This window comes from Synchiropus splendidus, chromosome 3, assembly GCF_027744825.2.
Source record: "Synchiropus splendidus isolate RoL2022-P1 chromosome 3, RoL_Sspl_1.0, whole genome shotgun sequence".
NCBI lineage: Eukaryota > Metazoa > Chordata > Actinopteri > Syngnathiformes > Callionymidae > Synchiropus > Synchiropus splendidus.
The window spans coordinates 30,832,950-30,855,544 of record NC_071336.1 but is presented as its reverse complement, the minus strand read 5'-3'; the positions used below and the strand labels follow the sequence as shown (position 1 = coordinate 30,855,544).

The following is a 22,595-nucleotide window of genomic DNA, read 5'->3' as shown; positions in this document are numbered from 1 at the left end:
ACTATTTGAAGTTTGATTTTTACTGAAGTCCTCCTCTCAAATGCTTAGAATGAGATCGTATTAGTGTTGAGTTTAAAGATCTTGAACTTTACACTTTGTTGTTCAGGACGAAGACTTCCTGGCTCGCCCGAGACTAGACATCATCCAGCCGCTGCCGGAGGGCTGTGAGGAGATCTCCTCGGATGCTCTGACTGTGCGCAACTACCAGGCGAACGAGTGCAGAGATTACCGTCTTGGTGAGCCCATAAATGTCACGCAGGCCGTCTCCTGGTCTAATTTGATAAAACCCCTGCTATCAAATGTCATCTTAAACGCACAAAACATAGAGGCATGAATGCATTTTCATTAACAGAGCATTCTGAAGGGGAGTCCTTGTTCTACATCATCAGTCCTAAAGACATCGTCGTGGCCAAAGAGCGAGACCAAGATGACCATATTGATTGGCTGCTAGAAAAGAAGAAATATGAGGTTTGTGGTCAGATGAAAGGTTACGGTCTGCCGTTCCTCAATGTCATTGTGGTGATCTGATCTGAACCACGACAGGAAGCTCTGATGGCAGCCGAGATCAGCTTCAAAAACATAAAAAGACATGATGTTCAGAAGATTGGGATGGCATACATCAATCACCTGGTGGAGACTGGAGACTACGATGCTGCTGCCAGGTCTGCATTTGTGTGAACTGCACATTATAGCGTCTCAAAGAGGTGTGATTGTATAACCACCACATGCTGTTACGCCACCCATTATTACATGATGCTGTGTTACAGTGTGCACCTTTCATAACATAATTGCTGAAGTTGGGTGCTGCTCGTACAAAGGCATGAAATACTTTGGTGAACAGTGAAGTGGCATCGGATTTCAAGAACTCGTCATTTCAAAGACACCAACATTAATTACTGTAATTTACGGACTATAAACCGGGACTCGTGGTCTGAACCCTTATGCAACAACGTAGCTAATGTATAGATTTTTACAAGCTAATGAGCGTCATGCTGCCACAATGTTGATCACATCAAACCGATGAAACCACAGGCGATCATTTATTCATATATTAAACTATATACAGTATATTTTTTTATAATATGCTGTAAGCATCAGCTTAGTCTGTTAGTCAGTTTGATACATCGATACATCAGAAGACCTTGTGACTCAGACAAACAAAACTATGCCATTTATAAGAGTACAATTATCAAAAATGTATTTTGGAATCCATCAATTCTTTCAGCAGCTGAAAGAAAAAGGTCCAGACTTTCCTCTGCCCAGAAACCTGCAGCTGAAAGTTCTCGGAGACTAGTGTAGAAGACTACCTAACCTGAGAAAGTGTTTCTTCCATGATTCTTGATTTATTCTGGATAAATGACTAGCGTTTCTTTTGCACTAATAAAATAAATGTGTGTGTCTATATGACAAATAGACTTATGTCTAATTTATATTTCTGTATTCTGGATAATTTTAGCTGCTTGTATCTGCAGTTCTTCAGTCACTACACAAAGCTTGTGACCCCAGGGAAGAGTAGGAACGTAGATTGACCCTTAAAATAAGAGTGTCACAGATTTGTTGTGTACGACGCCCCTTTGGATTGGAGGAAAAAAAAAATCATTGTGTTTCGTTTCCGCTGCAGGAAGTGTCAAAAGGTCCTTGGAAAGAACATGGAACTTTGGGAGAATGAGGTTTACCGGTTCAAGACTATTGGACAACTGAAGGTGAGATAAAAATAGATGCAGTTAAAGGTCCTGGGGCAGTTTAATTTTCTCTCATCTCATCCCCCTCAGGCCATAAGTCAGTATTTACCCAGAGGAGATCTGCGCCTTAGACCAGCCATCTATGAAATGATCCTTCATGAATTCCTCAAGACTGATTATGAGGTATTTTGTCTTCAACACGTTGCCCGACACAAACTCACATGATCAAGACACTGCTCTCTGATTGGATGGTAGGGTTTCGCCACACTGATCCGGGAATGGCCCGGAGAGCTGTACAACAACATGGCTGTCGTTCAGGCAGTCAATGACCACCTGAAGAGAGACCCCACCAACAGCACGCTGCTCACCACGCTCGCTGAACTGTGAGTCTCGTGGCTAAATAAAAGCTACTGTGACGGCGGTCCACTTGCTCACGTGGTTCTTCAGACTAAAGCTATTTACTGCATCGCTTTCCAAACTACATCAAGTCATAGGGGAGTCTTCTGAGAGTAGCCATGTGAGTGCATCTTCTACTCTGTCGTCACTGCAGGTACACATATGACCAGCGGTACGACCGCGCATTGGAGATCTACCTGAGACTGAGGCACAAGGATGTTTACCAGCTGATCCACAAACACGACCTGTTCTCCTCCATCGAGGACAAGATTGTGCTCCTCATGGACTTTGACAAAGAGGTGAAAATATGCACTAGTTTAGAAGTGTAATGAATCAGGATGACATGTATCAACGTTCATCTAAACAAGTCGTTCGCGTTGTTTCTTCCAGAAAGCTGTCGACATGCTCCTTGACAACGAAGACAAGATATCTGTGAGTGCAAGCCTGTTTTTAATTCCGTTATCAAACGCCTGATGTGAATCCAGCCAACAGTTATCTCCTGGTGTTGTCTAACAGACAGACAGGGTGGTGGAGGAACTGGCAGAGAGACCTGAGCTTCTCCATGTGGTGAGTTACGTGCCTCCTCTTCAACCTGCACTGTGGATGTATATAGACAACCAGGGTGGAGGGGGTAATGAAGTGACATCGTCACGTGTTCTTACTGTACCTAGGTTTTTGAGTGCCTGTGTACTTACAGCTTTTACTTCACTGCATATGATGGTATATTATATTGCGCTAAATTTCTCTACAGCATTCCGTTACATTTAGACTCGATTTAATGCAGTATACAGTAAAGTAATAATAGGTCACTGACTCTGCTGGCTGAGGATTTAAGAGCATTTAAACCTTGTCTTGTTTCTCTTTTAATTCACTGCTGAGCTGGTTCTATGCTTTATTTTCAAAAAAAACAACTCTGTCCAGTGCGAACTTTCTTCGACAGAAAGAGCTAGCTCAAACTCAACTATGTTAAAAAAAAAATTTGTGCCATTGTTTTTCTTGTGAATTGCTAAGAAGGAGTTCGATCACTGTTTTTCCTCTTCAGTTTTCATTTTGTTGACCATCTGCGCTTTTGATGGCATTAAACAGCCCTGGAGTTGTCAGAGCTGCGTCTGATGGCTCTAATTCTAACCCTGGTGAAATTAAAATGTCTGGTTTTTCATTCTAGGAATATAATAATATATAGCCCATATTTACAGAATTTAACGCTTGAAGTAGGCCTGTCACGATAACAAATTTTGACGATTCATTTACCCACAAATTATTGCTGATAAACCATGTTATTGTCATCGATATTTGTAGACTAAACCACTGATTTAATGAGAATATAGTAACACCAGCACAATCTAAAAATATAATTATTTCATTTATTATCACTATTTTATGCCATTGTCAGCAAAATGTATTATGAATATCTCTCAAATATCTTTAAAATAGTGATATTTAAACAAAAAAAAAAACAGTCATAATGTTTGTTTTCAAAATTAAGGACTAATAAAACTGCTTGGTGGCAATGCATATTTGACAGATTTGACAAACTAGCTTGTCCATGTTGCTGGGCTCACCTCGCTCAGGTTTGAAGCCAAAATATTCCCTCACTCTCTAATTATATTTTTCCTTCATCAAAATGACCAAGTTCATTTTTTATCGTCATTCGATTAATTGACTTATTAGAACTCTAGACAAGCAAAAAATACTACTGAATATCAAGACACAAAAACCTCATAAACTAGATCACTATTTTTTCACAGTATGGGGTGAGCAAAAAACATTCCTTTAAACGTGTTGAATGTGATTCTTTTGGCATGTTTTGCAGCTAATGATCAATGACGTAACAAAGCCGTGCACACTTTTATACTAGGTGTTGTACTTTTTAACTTTTACTCAAGTGCAAAGCCACCAGGGCCACGTTTTTGAAGTGACATTCTCCCACCTCTGTTGACTACGACCCATTGAAGTGTCTCTCTTGCCTCAGAATAATCTGAATGAGTTATGAATTACATAATCTAGAGCCCATCTTTTGTCCTTGCCTTGATGAACAAGCTAACACTTCAAACAGCCTTCCAATCTCACTGCTGTTGACTGTTTCTTTAGCTGAGGAAACAGTGAGATTGTGTGAGAATATTTTCTTCACTGGCTCCTTCTTATCTGTGCCTGCTGGCAAATGAATCTTGTGTTTGCAGAGTAAGACGTAAGACTTTGGAGTAGCTAACTGTTTGAGCTACATGTTAAAACCTGTTTGATAGTTTTAGCTTTTTGTCCACTCTTCAGTATCTGCATAAGCTGTTCAAGCGGGACCACCACAAGGGCCAACGGTACCACGAGCAGCAGATTGGCCTCTACGCTGAGTACGACCGGCCGAACCTCCTGCCTTTCCTGAGAGACAGCACTCACTGCCCACTTGAGAAGGTACATCATGATTTACACCTCTTCTCGACTGGAAGAAACCTCAATCACGCTCTCCTCACAGGCGCTGGAGATTTGTCAGCAGAGGAACTTTGTTGAAGAGACCGTCTTCCTGCTCAGTGAGTGGTGTGGGCTCGTTGGTGTCTTTTGAGAAAAGACTAACCGAGGCTGTCATCTGCAGGCAGGATGGGGAACTGCAGACGGGCGCTGCAGATGATCATGGAGGAGCTCGGGGATGTGGACAAGGCCATAGAGTTCGCAAAAGAGCAGGACGACGCAGAACTGTGGGAAGATCTCATCTCATACTCGATAGACAAGCCACGTATGAACTCACTGTTCTGTATCTAAGCTCTCTTGCTTTCATTTCTCTGACTCTGTTTCATCTCACCAGCCTTCATCACGGGCCTCCTCAATAACATTGGAACGCACGTTGATCCTATTCTGCTGATTCATCGTATCAAAGAGGGCATGGAGATCCCAAACCTGAGAGACTCTTTAGTGAAGATCCTTCAGGACTACAATCTGCAGGTTGGTCAAAAATTCTCAAACGTCGTGTTTTTTATGTTATTCAATCGCACTGTCTGATCTTGTTTTCGTGGATGATTTTAAAAGAACAGAATGACAAGAAATCCATAGCAACACAAACACTGTATCAAGACCATTTTTATTAACAGACACCCCCACAACTTATGTCACAGGCAACAAAAACATGACTTGTATAAGGTCCTGACCCCTGCAGACAGCAAATATATTTCTGTTCTTGGCAAAGCACCTGCTTTTGAGCACATTATGCTTTTGTGGGGACCATTTAGCCGGTGCAACAAATCCAAGCCTCAATTTTTCCATTCATGAGAGCGAGTCACATTCACTCTCCTTCATCATAGATGTTTTGGTGATGGCATCGCATGTGATAATATGATGAGGTGCACCTGGAAATGATGACTGCAAAATGTTCCCTGAGAAGGAGAGTGTAGTAGATTAGATTTGATATGTGATTAATCTGTGTGATTTGTGTAATTAATTTATTGAAATTTAGTCCCAGCCTCAACATATTGGGATATTGACTGACAAATACACTGTATGCCATGAAACATGTCCTTCACAAGTGATTTAAAATTATTTTGAAATGAAACTAGTATGACTGGCTGTATTTGAACTCCCAAATTGTTTGTATGTTCAGTATTTTTCTGTTACTTTTTTGTCTTCAAAGATCCTACTGAGAGAAGGCTGTAAGAAGATCCTGGTGGCCGACTCGTTGTCTCTCCTTCAGAAGATGCACCGAACACAAATGAAAGGAGTCAGAGTCGACGGTGTGTTCGTGTGTCATTCGTACAGTACATACGTGTTTCAGTAACTTAAACTCTGGTTTGATTTTCAGAGGAGAACATTTGTGAATCCTGCCATGCTGCAATCCTCCCCACTGGTTGGTGTCTGTTTGAAATACCTCACTGTAACTGCTGGGTTTATAAACGTATTTGTGTCACTTGTGTTCCAGACATGGCAAAACCTTTCAGCGTGGTGGTGTTTCACTGCAGACACATGTTCCACAAGGAGTGTTTACCATCCACAGGAACGGTAAGAACCTTTCTCAGATACTTCATGAAGGACTGCCAAGTTGCTCTGTGGCCACATTAAGCTAGTCCAAAACTATGCCTGTATTCTACTGACACCCCCTGGACGAAATCTGCAATGACATTTATTTATTTTATTTGAATTATTATTCAGGTTTTATCACTCCAGAACGGAGGATCATATTTCAATTAAACCTTCAGGGTGTTTGGTTGTGGACTAACTTAGAAGTGCTTTGGTGGTGTTCTGTGAATTTGTATGATTAATAAACATTGATTTTCAGTAGGCTGAAAGGCGAATTCAGTCACATGACCAGCTCCAGTTAAAACAGGCAGAAAGCAAACCTTTTTGACTTAATAAAACACAACACACCATCGGACCACTATAATAATTAAACATTTTTGTGACTGTGATGACAAAATGTGGACTCACTCAACGTTTTGAAGGTTTTCTGATTTATTTCCTGAGTGCAGCCCCTTCCTTGTGCCTCCTGTTTGTGTGTCATAGAAGCACTGTGACACTACTGCCACTCGCTGACCACTCATTGCACTTTGAATATTGTTAACTTGTGTAGATAAAACCTGACAGATAAAAAACAACAGTGTGGATGGAAATGAGTGGTTTGGCCTGTGTAGTTTGTCTAAATGAATTTACGATGGCCATCTATCAGTACTTAAACAGTGTAGAGAATCCAATAAGCACAAAACGTACAGAGCAAACAAGATGATAATGAGAGCAATAAAAGCAAGTTTGGATCTAATATATCAAAAGAGGAAAGTCACATGTATTAAAAATGTACAGTATATATTCCATTGTCCAAACAGGTTCTCATCAAACAACTAGTTCTGTGCTGTGTTCATTAACTACATGTTTGGCCATCACTGTATCTGTGTTTCTCCTTTCCAGATTCCCAGCTTACAGTTTTGCAACATCTGCAGTGCAAAGAAGAGAGGTCCAGGATGCGGTATCCTGGAGATGAAAAAGTAAAAGAAACACAAGCTATATTTGCTAATGTTTACCTGTAACATGCTCAAGAAAACACTCTAAGCAGCTGTCCTTTGTAATCGTGCTCATATGTTTGGTCTGGTTGGAATATGATATTATTATCAGAGCGTCTATCAACTGTTGCTTTTGATTTGAGAGATAAACCTGTATCATGTCTTTGTATGATTACAAAGTTGTGTCATGTCACTGTGTCCCGCTTGCAGCTAATACAACCCAACAACAATAAAATGATGAAGTATTTTGTTTGTTTCTTTCACGCACCTTGAAATGTAAGATTGATTTTGGGCAATAAAGTTATTATTTTCTGCTGGCTATTGAGGGTTTTTGTTTTAATATTTAGAATACAACCAATGAGGTTTGTGGGTGTGGTGAAGGAGGACATGAGGAGGACGGTGATCTGAGGGTGATCGAGATAGATTGAGCTGGAGTGCTTGCTGTGGCGACACCTGATGGGAAATACAGAAAAAAATAAGAAATGATGAATCTGGAATGGTCAAAAAATTAAAGGTTATGAAGACCATTTGTTAAATGTATTTTTATTTAGAACAGTTGAGCATTTGAACTTCTTTTCACCAGTTTGTGTCAGACAAAATGTCACAATTCTAACAGAGGAGTGGTGAGGAAAATAGTGAAAACATTTTAGAGTTGCCAACTCACTAATATGAGGATACTTAAAGGTTTTTGGAACCAGAATCTACAGACTGAAAGATACCTGTCAAGATCTGTGAGGCTATTTATTGATTCATTACATGGTCTGTTCTGCTCTTCAGGTGTGAAATGTACCATAGAGAAACATGTTAGTAAGGTGTAGGAATAACTGTCTTCATACTCAGGTACATTAAGATATACTATTTGTTGCTGTACAAGATTGAAACCAACAGTCCTATCAATAGATTGACAAGAAACAATGCCATAAATCAGCATAATGGCTACAGTGTCTTGTGAAGGTGTGTAAATAATAATTGTGGGTTTCAATCACGACCCCATCAAAAACCTTTCACAGTTGTGCATTTGCTCTCGCTTCCATTAAGACACAACAGGTTTTATATGTTCATTTGTTTATAAAATACAACCGATCCTGATATGTGTCGTTGAGTTCAAAAACACGGATGATAATAAATAAAAAACACAAATTCACATGTCGCTACCTTCGCTGCCACTACGTCACGTCCGGCGTCGTTCCCCGGAAGTACAGTTAATTTTTATTCACAGGAACAAGAAGAGAAAACAGCTGTTGTTGGAAAAAAGAAAACGTCAAAGTGAGTTTAATTCACGCACGTAGAGTTTTTGTGATTCATCTGCACCCATTATCGTTGTAGGCTGTGTCTGCATCTCCCGCCCGAGTGCATTTAGAGCATACTTGAGCAGCGAATGTCGTCCGAGTTGGCTGCTGCTAACGTTAGCTGCTACTCTCCTCCGATCATCCACAACTAGTGTCAACAACTGAGCAGCACTGATGGCGATAGTCGCCTGTGATTGATATTAAAGTCGTATTCTGCCTTTCTTACGTAGTTTAACGCCTCCAAATGAATATGGGCTTGCCGTTTATCATTTTATTTTTTTTAGCCTTTTTGTTGCTCCAAACGAGCTTTTTTTCCCAGATGCTTTTGAAATGAGATATTTGGATACATATTGAATCACAATGTTGGATCTATTGTCTGTGGATCTGTAGAATAGTCATTTTAGTTGAATGTTTTTATCTTAACAACGACCCGCCAATTCCGTTTAGTATTGTTGTTTTGAAGTCAGCATTTGCTATAGTGGTCAGTGACTTTCGTCATTTGCGCTTAAACTCTATTGACCCCGTTTATGTTCGCATGTGTACCGTAATTTAAGTTTGCAATATTGTAGAAAAATAAACATCGTGCTTCACCTCGCTTGATGAAGCGTGTCGTTAGGGAAAAAAAACGGAGTTCAGCAAATTAGGTCGTACTTCTTTTATTGTTTTGCTTGTCACAATGTAAAAGCCCATATAATACGACAAGGTCTGCCACCAAAACCTCCCATCACCCTTTCCTACTGCTCTTTCCTGTTCTGAGGACCAGCTATCTTCTTTTGGCAAGAGGAAACTACAAGTCTCCTGCCTGTTGCTGGACACAGTAACAGAAAAGCAATACACTTCATTTCAGCTAATCCACAAGATAACCGTTGATCTTAAAGTAGCTATGAAAGATAATTATTATTTTAGGTTTTTGTGCATTTGCTGACATAAAAATGTTATAGTCATGATTTAATTTTCATGAACTTGGTAATATGTTTTTCATGATGAACAGTTTGCCCTCATGTGTGTTTTCATGGCGTCATGGTTTGCCGTTTAGGGCATTGCATCGTTGAATGCTCAATTAGCAGGTTGTAATTGGCATAATTTCTTTGGCTGCAAAGAGCCATCTATCTCACAATAAGGTTCCTGATAAGTGTGTGAATGTCCTACGTCCCATGAGTAGTCACTGGACTTCAGTGTCAAATTCAGGAGTGTGCTTGTATCATGCAGGTCTAGGTTCAGAACGCTACCATGTTCCTTTCATTTTCATCTTATCAGCCATCCAGATGTTGTCATTAATAAACATTTGAGCAGCAATTTGTATTGTATAATCATATAACTTTAAAGTTATAATTTAAGTCTGAAGACATTTGAGTGGGAAGAGTTAGTGTTAGGAATATACTGTATTAGTGTATTTGTCTCACAGGTGAGAGATGCGAGAAATAGATTATCTTTGGTTACTTTAGTCCAATTTTTTTATGCATGTGTTTAACCTCTAAATGTAATTCAATTGAAAACTTTATGTGATTGATTTATGGTAATTCCCCTTTACTAACACACTATTCCCCATATCATTTACAGAATGCCAGCCCCAAAGAGACCATCATCTCCACTTGACTCACAGCCCAAGATTCCAAAGTTGGACGACGATGGCGATGTTCTGCAATCTCACACAGCACCAGCCGCCATCAGTGAGTCTCTTAACGAAGCCAGTATGCAAGACATTACTGCAGTTCCTCGTGTCAAGAAAAAACTATCAGAAGAGTTGAATGAACCTGCCAATTCATCAAATCAGCCACTCTCGTCTTACGACTCCAGCAAAACCATTTCATATCCGCCTCACAAAAAAGCCAAGCTCCTCAAAGCCGCAAGTGCCTCCCCTGGTGAAGCGCCAGCATACGCCTTCTCAACGTCTGAAGATGAGTTTAGTCGGATTGATGGTAAAGTTAACCCTGCCACTCAGAGGGATGACATGGATAAGTGCATGTATTCAAGCCAGGTTCAAGACCAACCCAAAACTGAGTTGGAAGTGCAAGTGCAGGGTCAGAGTTTGTCAGCTGTTCCGTCTGGCATCACACATGAGATAAAAGAAGCTCCTCAGCCTGAGACTGACGCTCAGAGACGAGTGAGCTACAACAACACAACAGAATCAAATTTAGTGTCTGAAGCTGCGTCCTCTGACTTCACATCTTTGGGTGCACAATTCGAAAAAGCTGCTCAAGTAGCATCCAACTCTGGGACATTATTGAAAGGAATATATGCTGAATGTGTCAAAGGTCAAAACAATTCATTGTTGGTGGAAAGCTTTTGTCCGAACAAGTCGAACCAAAGACTTGAACCTGAGAAACAGGACGATGGACATGTTGACATCCACAACAGACCAGAAAATGGGATGAGTCAGAAAAGGGAGACCATTTGTGATGACATTAGTCAGGATACCAAAACAGAAGAGTGCCCACAGACTGGGGGAGCTTTGGTGTGTCAGAAAGATGTTAATGCTGTGGGTGGAAGCTGCAACCCAGAAAATCATTGTGAAGAGATCGCAATATTGGAGTCCAGTAAAATCCCTGAAGCCAGGGCTGTGTGTGATTCCATAACAGGCACTAGACATGCGGTCGAAAATCCAACAAAAGATGGAACACTGGAGAATGTTGCGAATTTGACTAAAGATTCCGAAAGTGACCTGCAAAGTCAGACAAACGAAAATCTGCCGTCTCTAGAGATTAAGTCGGCAGAGACGTTTGAAGAACATCCAGCGACAGAAGTCTCTGATGGAGCACATGAGTGTGTTTGGAAGACTGCATGCAGTCCCACTGATGGTGTTGTGAATTCGGATGAACTTCTTGATGTGATGACTAAAAACCAAACGTGTACTGATGAATATTTCCCAACAAGTAATGAAAGCACATTCAAGAATCACACTGAGGTGGACCTACAGCTGAGTGTGGCAAGTTCTAAAGCAACAGATGGAAGTCCAGAGGGTGGAAGTACTCAACCAGTGCAGGCCACTGTCATCAATTCATGTGTTGAAGTCAGTGTTGTGCATCCTGAAGAGCAACCTTGCCCAAGAGACAACATAAACTCTCCCCTCATCTCTGCTGCATCAGTAGAAGTGCAACTGATGAAAAAGACCTCCAGTTGTGCTGAAATGCTAATACCCGATTCAATTGAGACACCAGAGCAGTCTTGCAAAGCATCAAGGAGTAACGACTGTCTGACAAAAGGAAACAATGAGGATGATCTGACGGACACTACAAAAGGCCTGCTAAAGGAGGACGCAGGTGTGAGGTTAGAAGCAAAGAAATTGGAAGAAGCTGTGTCAGCAAATGGTCAAATGAATCTGCCATTGCCTCACCATAATTATCAAACACACACAGTCACTGCAAATGCCACAGACACGGCCACCGAGACACCTTTCATTGCTGTGGATACAAGAATTCTCTGTCAACCTGAGAAGGCAAGCAATGAGGAGATTCTGAAGATGACTGCACCAGAAAACTCCTGTCCAGTACCTACTGTAGATGTGCAAGTCGGGGAAAGTAAAGAACTAAACCCAGGCTGTATAGATGTTACTGATGAAGAGCAAGTTGAAGAAGAAGTCACATTCCTGGCAGAGTGTCCCATGGCTCCTGAGGATGGGAAAGAAATGAACGACTTTTATAATGAACCAACAATGAAACCCCCGGGAGATGTTGATGATGAAGAGGCCAAGGACCAAGTCGTTCAAGCTAATGAAGAGATGAACTTCATGGCACCTCCAACTGGAAATGAAAATAATTCACACAAGACGTCAGAGATGAGTGTTTATCCATCAATGGCTGGGATTCCTGGCAGCAATCAAGTAAGCACCAGTATGACGACAACAGAAGCAGAAGGTCCCCGCCAAGATCTGATGAACAGTCAGGAGGACTGGGACGACAACAATGTACTAGTAAAGTCAGCTGCTGGACTTGGTAATGGTTTGATTGCCCAAAACAGTCAAATCAACTTGAAATCTGGAAGCAAAACTTCAACGCTCTCTGACCTGCATCACACACCAGAAATTCCCCATCATGTTGGAAAGGGAGCAGTGGAAGTTGCGCATGAGATTAAAACTGAAAAGGCTCCTCTTGATGTAGATGACAAGAAGGAGCTGCAGCAGTCAACATCAGAGTTACCCACAGTCACACCCTCCTCAGAATGTGACGAACATCAAACTGTGCCATCAACTGATCTTCCAAAGGGTCCATCAGATGACGCGTTCCACCAAAAGTATCGCCAGGCTCAAGCAGATGCACCTCAAATTGACATGGAGATGGATTCCCAGACTACACAGGTGTCTTCTGAATCAATGATGGATGAGGAAAACCAAAGCAGAGGGGCGGTGAGTGGAGAATGGGCAACCTCCAGGAAAGAGGTTATCACTGAGATGACTGGAGGTAGTGGCGTTGACATGAGCGCTATCAGTCCTGTGACAAATGCCATTGATGATGAAAACTCAATGCCACTGCAGCAGGTCCCTGAACAGGCTGCTTGTGAATCACAAAAGGACACGGAACCTGTAGATTGTGAGAGTGTTGTAATATCAGTGGCTCGCAGGAACATGGAGCCAGATATAGCACCTGTCTCAAGTTCGATTGGAGTATGTAACACAGAGGACGAAAGCACGCTTGGAATGGTAAAAACACAGATTGTACAAATAATTGCAACTCCTGTAAGTGAAGTTGTCAATGATCGTCCACCTCAACTACATGCGGAGACTCTTGCTGTGCAGCTAGGAACCCCCAATGAAGCCCATTCTTCTGAAGACTACTTTTGTGACAGTAAAATTACAACACACTCTGAGAATCAAGTCGAAGAGGTTACATCTAGTACAGCGAGTGCTGGAGTTGATAGCGAAGCCAAGGAAAGCTCTGCAATGTTTGTGTATAACCTTGTCACAGCACCTTCTGCTAAACAAGAAACAAATGAGATGCATCAGCTCCATGAGCATGCAACATGTTCTGAACCGGTGACTTCTAGTTCAGCGAGTGGAGACATTGAAGACACCAACCTTGCTAATCTTCCTGAGATTGAGACTCAAGCACAAGCTAAGGAGAATCCTGCTGTTTCAAAAGGGCAGAAAACTCAAGAGTATGTCAGTGAACTCTCCCATGAAAGTGAACCAGTAAAGGAACAATTGTCCCCGAGGATTTCGGAGATGGATGGCGGTCAACGTGTGGATGGAGTCAATATAGAATTGGCTCCCTACCAGGATGTTAATTGTTCTCCCCAACCGGAAATCAATGAGATAACTGAGCTTGCATCTGGTAGAGAGTGTGAAGTGGACCCAACGAATGCAGAAAGTCTTGAGACGGATACCAATGAACATGTTCCAGGAGATGAAGCAAATATGGAGGCAGAGGTGTCCTCTGCTCATCTTCAAGAAAGTACCTCAGGGGATGTTGTTGTAGCTGTATTGGATCCAACAAACTCAACCAGTCTGAGTCGGGAGGATGTCAAAATGTATTCGATCCCCACAGAAATCTGTTCTGCTGGAAAAGTACCTGTGATGCCAGATATCTGTGAGCAAGTTATCGTTGCTGATACGGTTTCAGTTGAGGCACCTTTGCCTATGGAGGAGTCAGCTGATGGAACAGAAGAAAGTAATCAAATGTTAAAGTCGAATGTTGTTGACACTCAGGAAGGTAGGAGGATTACAGAGACGATGCCATTGGAAACAGCAATGCGTGAAGAAAAAGTGGGGACTGTTGTTATCTCTGCTGATACAAATGATCTAAATATTGGAGGACAATATAAAGAAGAAGAAGAAGTGTCTGCTTTAGTTGGTCCCAAAGTTGAATCGTATCTCCCTGAAGAGCACAGACCGGTGGATAACCAGTCAACTTTTGATACACTGGAGCACGAGATGGTGTATGAACCCATAAGCAGTCCGGAATGTGACAAAGATGAAGATGTTCCAAAAGCTATTGAAAGGCATGTTGGTGTGTCATTTCTTGACATACAGAGTGCAAGTGTGCAGAAGATGCATGAAGATTCAACACCTGACTTGGAGCTAATGAGCAGAGACGTATCTAGTGAGATGAATCAAGAGCCCGCAAGTGAGACAGAGCAAAGGGGCTTAAATTCAACAGGTGACGTATGGAAAGTGAATCAGGATTTAGCAGGTGAGCTGCAGCAGAGAAACACTATTGCAGCAACTGAGATGCATGCTTTACAACAGACTGAAGATGAGCTGAAGCAGACAAACAAAGATTCCACAAGTCAGCTGCTCGACACAAACCAAGAATTATCAAGTCAGATGCAGTATCTGTCTCAAGAATCAACTACGGCCCCAAAGAAGATCCAAGAATCACCAGCAGAGATGCTGCAATTGAGACAATCAATTGATGACATGCCAGAAATAAAGAAACATGTGATCGCTGTGATGCAACCAACAATCCAGCATCCAACGCCAGAGGCACAACATACAGCATTTGCTTTTCCTGCTGACGCACAGGACTTTATAACAGATGCTGCTGAGAAAGATGTGAACAGCCCGGATCAGTCAGTTGATGTGCAGCAGGTTAGTGCGGTGCAGTTAATGAATGAAGCAGCTATTACTCAGGCAGAGGAGATGACTGAAGGATCTACGACTGAGGTGCAGCAGATGACTGAAGGATCTCCAAGTGAGGCACTGATGATGGATGCATCTACCACTGAGGTGCTGCAAATGGTCGAAGGGTCTTCAACAGAAGTGTGCCATGTGATCGAAGGATCTACAACTGAGGTGCAGCAAATGGTGGAAGGGTCTACAACTGAGGTGCAGCAGATGATTGAAGGATCAACAGCTGAGGTGCAGAAAATGGTGGAAGGGCCCACAACTGAGGTGCAGCAAATGATCGAAGGATCAACAGCTGAGGTGTTGCAAACGATGGAAGGATCCACAACTGAGGTCCAGCAGATGATTGAAGGATCTACTACTGAGGTCCAGCAGATGATTGAAGGATCTACGACTGAGGTCCAACAGATAATTGAAGGATCTACGACTGAGGTCCAACAGATGATTGAGGGAACTACGTCTGAGGTCCAGCAGATGATTGAAGGATCAACAGCTGAGGTGTTGCAAACGATGGAAGGGTCCACAACTGAGGTCCAGCAGATGATTGAAGGATCTACGACTGAGGTCCAACAGATGATCGAGGGATCTACAGCTCAGGTGGAGCAGATGTCTGTAGGATCTACAACTCAGGTGCAGCAAACAATGGAAGGGTCCACTACTGAGGTGCAACAGCTGATCGAAAAATTAGCAACTGAAGAACAGCAGATTAGCCAGAGTTTTGAAACTGAGATGCATCATCTAAACCAAGCTGTTACTGATGAATCTACTGGGATGCAACTCAAATCAAATGATGTGACAGCCAGTGGACAGGAGATGATTGAAAAGTCAACAGCTGAAGTACTGCAAGCAAACCAAGGTGGATCGAATAATATCATGCCATTAAACACATGCGCTATTGCTGAAGTGCCAGAGACAAGCAAATATGTGACCAATCAGATTCAAGAAATATGTGAAGGTCCAATGCCCGAAATTCAGCAAACTAACAATGATACAAAACCTGATATGCAGCCAGTTAACAGTGGCTCGGCCACTAACATGCAACAGTTGAGTCAAGGCTTACCAACAGTGATACCACAGATGGACAGAGGATTGAAAACTGAAGATTCAGTAAGTGTGACGGAGCAAATGATCCAAGGCACTGCTGTTGAGGCACATGAGATAACTGGAGATTCTTTCACTGCTATACACCAAGTTGATGAAACTTCATCAGCTGGGTGCCAGAAGTTGAACCAAGAAACACCTGGTGGCACGCTGCAACTTATCGGACAACCAGTGAGTGAGATGCAGGATATGAACCTCGCAACATCGGACAAGAAGCAGGAGGTGGAACAAGTTTCAACAACAGAGATGCTACAGCCCAATCAAGAAGCCACGACTGAGGTGCAGGAACTGCATAAGGTATCTATAGTTGAAGCCCAGTCGATGGCTGTGAGTCACACGGTAGATGGGGAAACCCAAGAGCCTATGGAAATGGAGGTTGAGTCCACCATTCCTCCAGAAAGTAATTTACTTGCACAGTCAGAGAAAACTACTGCTGTTCTGGATGCCAAAGAAGTTACACCTAATAGTCCTAACAACATGGTTGAATCAACACAAAGTGAATTGTGTGAGTATATTTACCCCCCAGGTGTGTCTTCAGAGTTTCAAGAGCAAAGCGAAACTACACATATTTTACCTGACTCAACATCAGAGCAGTATGTGATCTTGGAACCAGTGCCAGACAGTCAAATCCACTTTGACATCATCACACAAGCTGCAGCTGAATCTGGCCTGTCTGAGGAGTTGAATGCTCCTAGCGATTCTGTGGGAGGATTGGCTTTGGAAGATCAGCAAACCTGTGTCCCAGATGCTGATGGTGAGCAGCATCGAACCTCAGATGACATTGGAGAGACGATGGCACCTGAAAGTCAGAGTGCAGCGGCACCAAGTGAAATTCCTGTGTCAGCGATTGCAGAAGATACTATTGATCCGAGCAACCAACTGCCCAATGTTGAGGTGCAACAAGAAGAGGTGCAGATGATGGAGTACATTGAAATTGGTCGTGAGATTGTAGTTGCAGAAGAGGACAACGAGGAGGACAGTGACATATCAATAATAGAAAAACGACCTGAACCGACACCAGAGCCTAAACCTGCGGAACAGATTACAGAAACCAAAAGTGACACCGCAAGTACAAAAACAGAAAACGGCTCAGTCATGAAGGTAGACACTGAGGAAAAGGCTCCCGAGGTGGAGAAACCCAAGAAACAAGAGATGAACACGCAAGCCAAAACTAAAGCTCGTCTGGCAGCTCTCGCCGAGCAGAAGGCAGCTGCCTCAAAGAGGACGCCCAACAGGCAGCAGTTGAACCTCCTCGCTCTTTGTCAGGAGATAGCAGATGACATTGCTACAGACAGCACGCTGTTGAAGAGAATAGAAGAGGAAAAGAGAGCTGCGAGCAAAGCTGACACCGTCAAGAAGCTGGAACCTGTTCTTCCTCAGGAACCTGCTGCAGTCAATGTTCAGCCTCCTGCTGCACCAGAATCCGACCCGGTGCTGCCACCACCTGCTGAGGAGACAGCCGCAGAACAACCTTCAACTGCTGACTCGGCTGAACCCAAGCCTGCCGCAGATGCACCCAAAAGACGATTCTTTGTCAGCCAGGTCTCAGTGCCGCTGAAGGTCTATGAGAAGAAAAAGCTAACACGATATCAGAGGCTGAGACAGGTGGAGCTACAGAGAGAGAAGATGTCATGGGCGCGCATGAAGAAGCTCAAGTCAGACCAGGCCAATCAGATGTTTTCCGACATGGACTGGCAGTTGCCCCTGACTGTGCCGTCGCCCTTCACTGTCAATACTGTGACTACAGCAAGTCCTTCTCCAACGCCACAGCCAACTTCTTCTACAAGCTGCAAGCCTGCAACACCTACACAGAAAGAGCCTGAGATCTCAATCCCAGAGCCTCTAGAAAAAGAAACACCTAAAACCGAGGTTCCCCAGCCAGCCAGTACAGAAACCTCTAAAGAAAGCCCCTCGAAGACAGAACCTTCAAAAGTGGAACCTGCCAAAATTGAGATTGCACCGCCCGTGGCCCCAAACACAAGAACAACGAGACAAAGTACCAGGGCCAAAAGCGCTAAGAGTGCTCCTCCTCCGACTCCTCCAACTCCTACTCCTCCTTCGAAGCCTGCCCCAAAGGTCACCCGAGGGTCAGGTAAAAGGACACTTCCTGCTGTACCGCCTCCCATGCCCAATGGTGTAAATGCTAAGAAAACAGGACCTATCGAATACAAACCATATAGGCCACGGCCCAAGTATTCACCAGATGATTTTGAACTGGATGATGATCCCCTCCCTGTGTCTGTGAAGCCCACTCATGTGCCCAGACCAACACAGCAGAAAACCCAGTTCAGTGCCACAGCCCGACCAGCCACACATCCTCCAACAGCCACACAAAATCTTTCGAAGGTCACGTCTCCAACTGCTCCTGCTGGGCAGGTAGCAGGTCAAGCAAAGACTACAGCGGCCACTGTCCAGTCAAAACCATCTGCCTCACCAACTGTTGCCAGAATGGTGAAGTCGAATGTCGCGGCTTCAGCAGTCACCAATGCGACTGCCTCATCGAAACCGGCACCGTCACCTCAGCTTAGGTCACCAGCTCAGATAAAAACTACTGTGGCTCCAACACAGGCCAGGAATCCTGCATCTGTTTCAACATCGTCAAATGCTGCTTCAGTAGAAGCACCTGTAAAGACAGTGACCGGAGAGACGGCCAAGCCAGCTGCGTCTGAGCAGAAACTGGCTGACTCTGAGGCTAGTGTTTCTCCAGCTCCTCAAGAAATACCCGCTCTGGCATCAAAGGCTGGCGAAAGCAAGGTAATTACAAAGTCACTCTGTCCTCCTTGTTGTTTAATGATTTCATCATCATTTTTCTCCTTCTTTGTTTAGAGTGAATGCGACACACAAACTCCTCCAACACCGCTGCCCCCAACAGACTGCTCAGAGTTACCGGAAAATACCCCGAAACAAGAAGGTAACTCAGCAGGTGGGATTTCAGTTCTCATTTAGAGTATGTTGTTTGGTTTAATATTGGTGGCAGCCATTCTAAAACTAGAATTACAAAGTAATATAATGAAATCTTAGTTCCAGGGTTTGTCTTTCTCTTTCGTTACTGGCAAATAAAATGGTGAAATCTATATACAGTAATCTGTGCACACTGAGTCATAAACCGAGCTCCCAAGTTTCCAGTGGTGCGTCCCCTGAGGATAGCTCACTGATCAGCACAAGATGGTCTCGGCAGAAATGACGCCATCCCGGAGCGGTAGTGCTTCTGGGGAGACAGTCTGGCTGCCATCAGTCAGCCCTGTTTGGACAGCAGAGGAAGACTCCTCAGAAACTGGATCCATTGTCCAATGTACAACTAACTTCTCATAATGCTGTTCTGACCAGCTCTGTGTTTTAAACAGTGCACACGATTTTGTGCATGGATTATGTTCTGTTTTTATCCGTCATGCACACGTCTTATACATTTGACTTCAAAGAGCAATATCCTCTCAATTTAGTCAATTTTCGCCACACCCCTGGTAGCCGACTATTTTGCCAAGTCCACTGACCCGATCTAATCTGATTTTACAGGGTCAGTGAGCAGGAAAGAGCAGAAAGTGGAAGCAAACCTCTAATGTGTTTTCTAAAGTGTTAATATATGGGGAACTAGTATTCATTAATTTTCCCCAAGCGCTGCACCTTTAAACGCAAATGCAAACGTGTTGAATTATAGCACTTTTTTGTTTTGTGCTGCATCTTGTTTGTGCATTTTCTGTATTTAAAATGGACATTTCTTGCAGAGCCTGATGCTACTGCACCAGCTGAAACACACCAGAAACCAGAGACGACATCTGACACCACTGATGAGCTGTAAGGCTGGCCTCCTCACCACAGTACAATACAGCTTAATCCTCAGAATTCTCCGGTGTTCTACTAACTGTATTACCGCTTTGTATTTAGAAGCAGTGCAACAACAAGAGCACGGGATGGAGAGACTCCTCTCTCTGACGCCGCTCTGCAAAAAGAAGTGAGGAAATTAAAAGAAGCCGATAAAGACAGCTCCCAAACAATCATCGTAAGTGGATAGGTTACTCTCACCTGAGGTGGTTTGCTGAATTATATCTGGAGCAACAAGTGGTAGAGGAGTAACCTCACCTGCGGTCAGACTTAGACTTCACCTCACCACATCAGTTGACTAGGTGGTGATGCTCTGTGTGACACCTTTATTTCCGCTTTCCCTCAGGATGCTGGACAGAAGCACTTTGGTGCTGTCGCCTGCAATGTATGTGGGATGCTCTACTCGGCTGCAAACCCCGAAGATGAATCTCAACACTTGCTCTTCCACAATCAGTTCATCAGCGCCGTCAAATACATTGTAAGAAAAGTGACACACAACACTGTTGGTGGAGGACTGACTCATTATCTCGACATACGTTTTGTTGCCTCTTTGATTTGTTCATTGTGGATGCCATCACTTTTGTGTTAAAGAGGTGATTTGTCATGGCTACAATTTATTCCGTTTTAACATTCATTATTGGCAGAAATGTCTAAGTTTGTTCATATTTCTATCCAAGTTGCAATGAAACAGTCATATTTTTTTATTGTTAAAGACTCTCTTTTCCTTGTCTTCTCTTTTACCGGCTATTTTGGCAAAAATAAATGCAAATTTGTTTAAATTAATGACACAAGTATCTTCTGTTCTATGTGTTTTTGTGTTTGCAGGGATGGAAAAAAGAAAGGATACTGAATGAATTTCCTGATGGAAAAATAATTCTAGTGCTCCCAGATGATCCTAAATACGCTATAAAGAAGGTACAGTCAGTTCCTTCTTTAATCTATTGGGACATGTGTGACATTTTTTGTGTTGTCAACAATAATAATGTGAACTCTTTGTTAGGTTGAAGAGATCCGAGAGATGGTGGACAATGACCTTGGTTTCCAGCAGGTGGAGACCAAGTGCCCTTCTAAGACCAAAACCTTCCTCTTCATCACTAACGACAAGAAAGTGGCAGGCTGTCTCATAGCTGAGCACATTCAAGAAGTGAGTCACTCCTCTGTCATACATGTATGTCTTCCGCAGAAATATGAACAATGTTGCATTGTATATATATATATATATATATATATATATGTATATATATATATATATATATATATAATGTATCATAAATATCGCGGTCTGATTACGTGTCAAGAGCCATTTCATACTGACACATACAGGGTATTTGACCTGGAGCATTGTTTGGGCCCTAGAAAATACTTCACCGAATTTTGTTCAACAAATATTCAAATCAATGGTTTCATAAAATTGCCAACTTGTTCCTGACACTACTGCAGGACACCAACACGTCACGCCTTGTGGGTGAAGAAGATCTGTGTGTCCATCTGTATATTGTGTTCCAAGTTCCCAGCTGTACCCCCTTTGACCTTCACGACAATTGGAATTTAATTCATAGACCTGTGTTGGTGTATCGATCATTGTGCAATAACCTCACATGCTCTACATTGCTCTCAGGGCTACAGGGTAATCGAGGATCCTGCTCCAGAGGGTTCTGAAAGAGAAAAGGTGATGTTTGAACGGCAGAGAGCCTGGTGCTGCTCCACCAAACCTGAGCCAGCCATCTGCGGCATCAGCCGCATCTGGGTGGTCAGCATGATGAGGCGCAAGGGCATTGCCTCACGCCTACTGGAGTGTCTTAGGTCAGTGCGTGACTGTTTGAAGTATTTTGGCCAAAAGTCAAGACTCAAAACAAACACTATGTTCTTCTCTGCAGGAACAACTTTATTTATGGTTCCTACCTGAGTAAGGATGAGATCGCCTTCTCCGACCCGACGCCGGACGGGAAATTATTTGCCACACAGTACTTTGGCACCTCTCAGTTTTTGGTGTATAACTTTGTGAGCGGAACAAAGTCTCCCGCCCCAAAGACGGCATCAGTATGACGCTGAAGGACGAGCTCTGCGGACGATGAATGGCCTCAACCTAAATTTGCATAAAAATCTGTGTATATCTACAAATTGGTTTCAATCTCAGGATGTGAACAACACAACGTTGTTTTATTTCAGCTGATGCAGCCTTTTTGATTTATGTATCCTTTATTATCAAGTATGTATTATTTTGTATTGATTTTAGAACACCCCACTAATCACTCCTCGCGTTATATAAACTATGTTTCGACATTTAAACTCTCATAGTTGTGTTCAAGCAACGCCAATTTTATAACCGTCTTCTGTCACGATTTATTGTAATGTTTCAAATATATCATCTGAAATGATGTGTCTCTTGCCTGACTGAAGAAACGTGAGTTAGTTTTGTAGCGTGGGCATTAATCATGTGCTTTACTTTCTCTTGGAGCCATATCCTGGTTATGAGAGCATGTACTGTTGTTTTTAATCACACCATAGCTGTCTTCTTCGTTTGTGCCTGAATTGATGTGTGACATGAAATTATGTTCCGGCCATATGTTGTGTAAAGCTTTTTTAACCGTGTTAGTTACACCACATTACCTGTAAATCTTCTTATGTAGATTCATGCATACAGCATTTTTAATATCCCTAACACTTGTTTGATTTCACTATATTCTCACACGACTTTGCTTTTGCCACATTACTGTTTGTCTTCCTTCTCATTTTAACGATTGCTTTCAGACAAATGTGCTGTCTAAAATGATTTATA

General features: G+C 42.8%; 2 protein-coding genes and 1 long non-coding RNA gene across 7 annotated transcripts in view; 2 read left to right on the top strand and 1 right to left on the bottom strand.

Annotated features, from left to right (window-relative positions):
- Positions 1–7,361, top strand: part of vps41 (VPS41 subunit of HOPS complex) — a 20,493-nt gene extending 13,132 nt beyond the window's left edge. Inside the window, exons 12-28 of one of the 2 annotated variants that reach the window (XM_053858472.1) lie at positions 107–236; positions 353–468; positions 544–662; positions 1,622–1,703; positions 1,773–1,865; positions 1,938–2,065; positions 2,233–2,377; positions 2,469–2,510; positions 2,595–2,645; positions 4,347–4,484; positions 4,546–4,600; positions 4,663–4,803; positions 4,945–5,009; positions 5,692–5,791; positions 5,860–5,904; positions 5,977–6,056; positions 6,957–7,361. In XM_053858472.1, coding sequence (XP_053714447.1) covers positions 107–236; positions 353–468; positions 544–662; positions 1,622–1,703; positions 1,773–1,865; positions 1,938–2,065; positions 2,233–2,377; positions 2,469–2,510; positions 2,595–2,645; positions 4,347–4,484; positions 4,546–4,600; positions 4,663–4,803; positions 4,945–5,009; positions 5,692–5,791; positions 5,860–5,904; positions 5,977–6,056; positions 6,957–7,037 — 1,611 coding nt within the window. In that variant the 3' untranslated portion in view covers positions 7,038–7,361. Of the gene's footprint in view, positions 1–106; positions 237–352; positions 469–543; positions 663–1,621; positions 1,704–1,772; positions 1,866–1,937; positions 2,066–2,232; positions 2,378–2,468; positions 2,511–2,594; positions 2,646–4,346; positions 4,485–4,545; positions 4,601–4,662; positions 4,804–4,872; positions 5,010–5,691; positions 5,792–5,859; positions 5,905–5,976; positions 6,057–6,956 lie in introns of both variants that reach the window. The other variant, XM_053858471.1, reaches the window with a different exon arrangement.
- LOC128755268 (uncharacterized) lies at positions 5,166–8,496 on the bottom strand. The gene is made up of 3 exons (XR_008414102.1): positions 8,360–8,496; positions 8,204–8,286; positions 5,166–7,501 (listed from the first exon to the last, which is right to left on the bottom strand). It is a non-coding gene; the product is annotated as an uncharacterized LOC128755268 (long non-coding RNA).
- LOC128755265 (uncharacterized) lies at positions 8,236–22,595 on the top strand. Of its 4 annotated transcripts, none has more exons than XM_053858470.1 (10): positions 8,236–8,314; positions 9,898–18,751; positions 18,824–18,908; positions 19,720–19,789; positions 19,883–19,994; positions 20,163–20,294; positions 20,642–20,731; positions 20,817–20,960; positions 21,435–21,619; positions 21,694–22,595. In XM_053858470.1, the coding sequence occupies exons 2-10, from the start codon at positions 9,899–9,901 to the stop codon at positions 21,860–21,862; spliced, it is 9,840 nt and encodes a 3,279-aa protein (XP_053714445.1). In that variant the 5' UTR covers positions 8,236–8,314; position 9,898; the 3' UTR covers positions 21,863–22,595. The 4 variants fall into 4 exon arrangements, with proteins under 4 accessions (XP_053714445.1, XP_053714444.1, XP_053714443.1 ...); XM_053858469.1 differs by having other exon boundaries at positions 19,880–19,994; XM_053858468.1 differs by having other exon boundaries at positions 18,824–18,920.

Excerpts from the sequence above, each read along its gene's own strand:
- LOC128755265 (XM_053858467.1), top strand. The coding sequence starts at position 9,899 with ATGCCAGCCCCAAAGAGACCATCATCTCCACTTGACTCACAGCCCAAG. Across the intron at positions 20,961-21,434 it reads TAGCTGAGCACATTCAAGAA|GGCTACAGGGTAATCGAGGA; the intron begins GTGAGTCACTCC and ends CATTGCTCTCAG. Across the intron at positions 21,620-21,693 it reads CGCCTACTGGAGTGTCTTAG|GAACAACTTTATTTATGGTT; the intron begins GTCAGTGCGTGA and ends TCTTCTCTGCAG.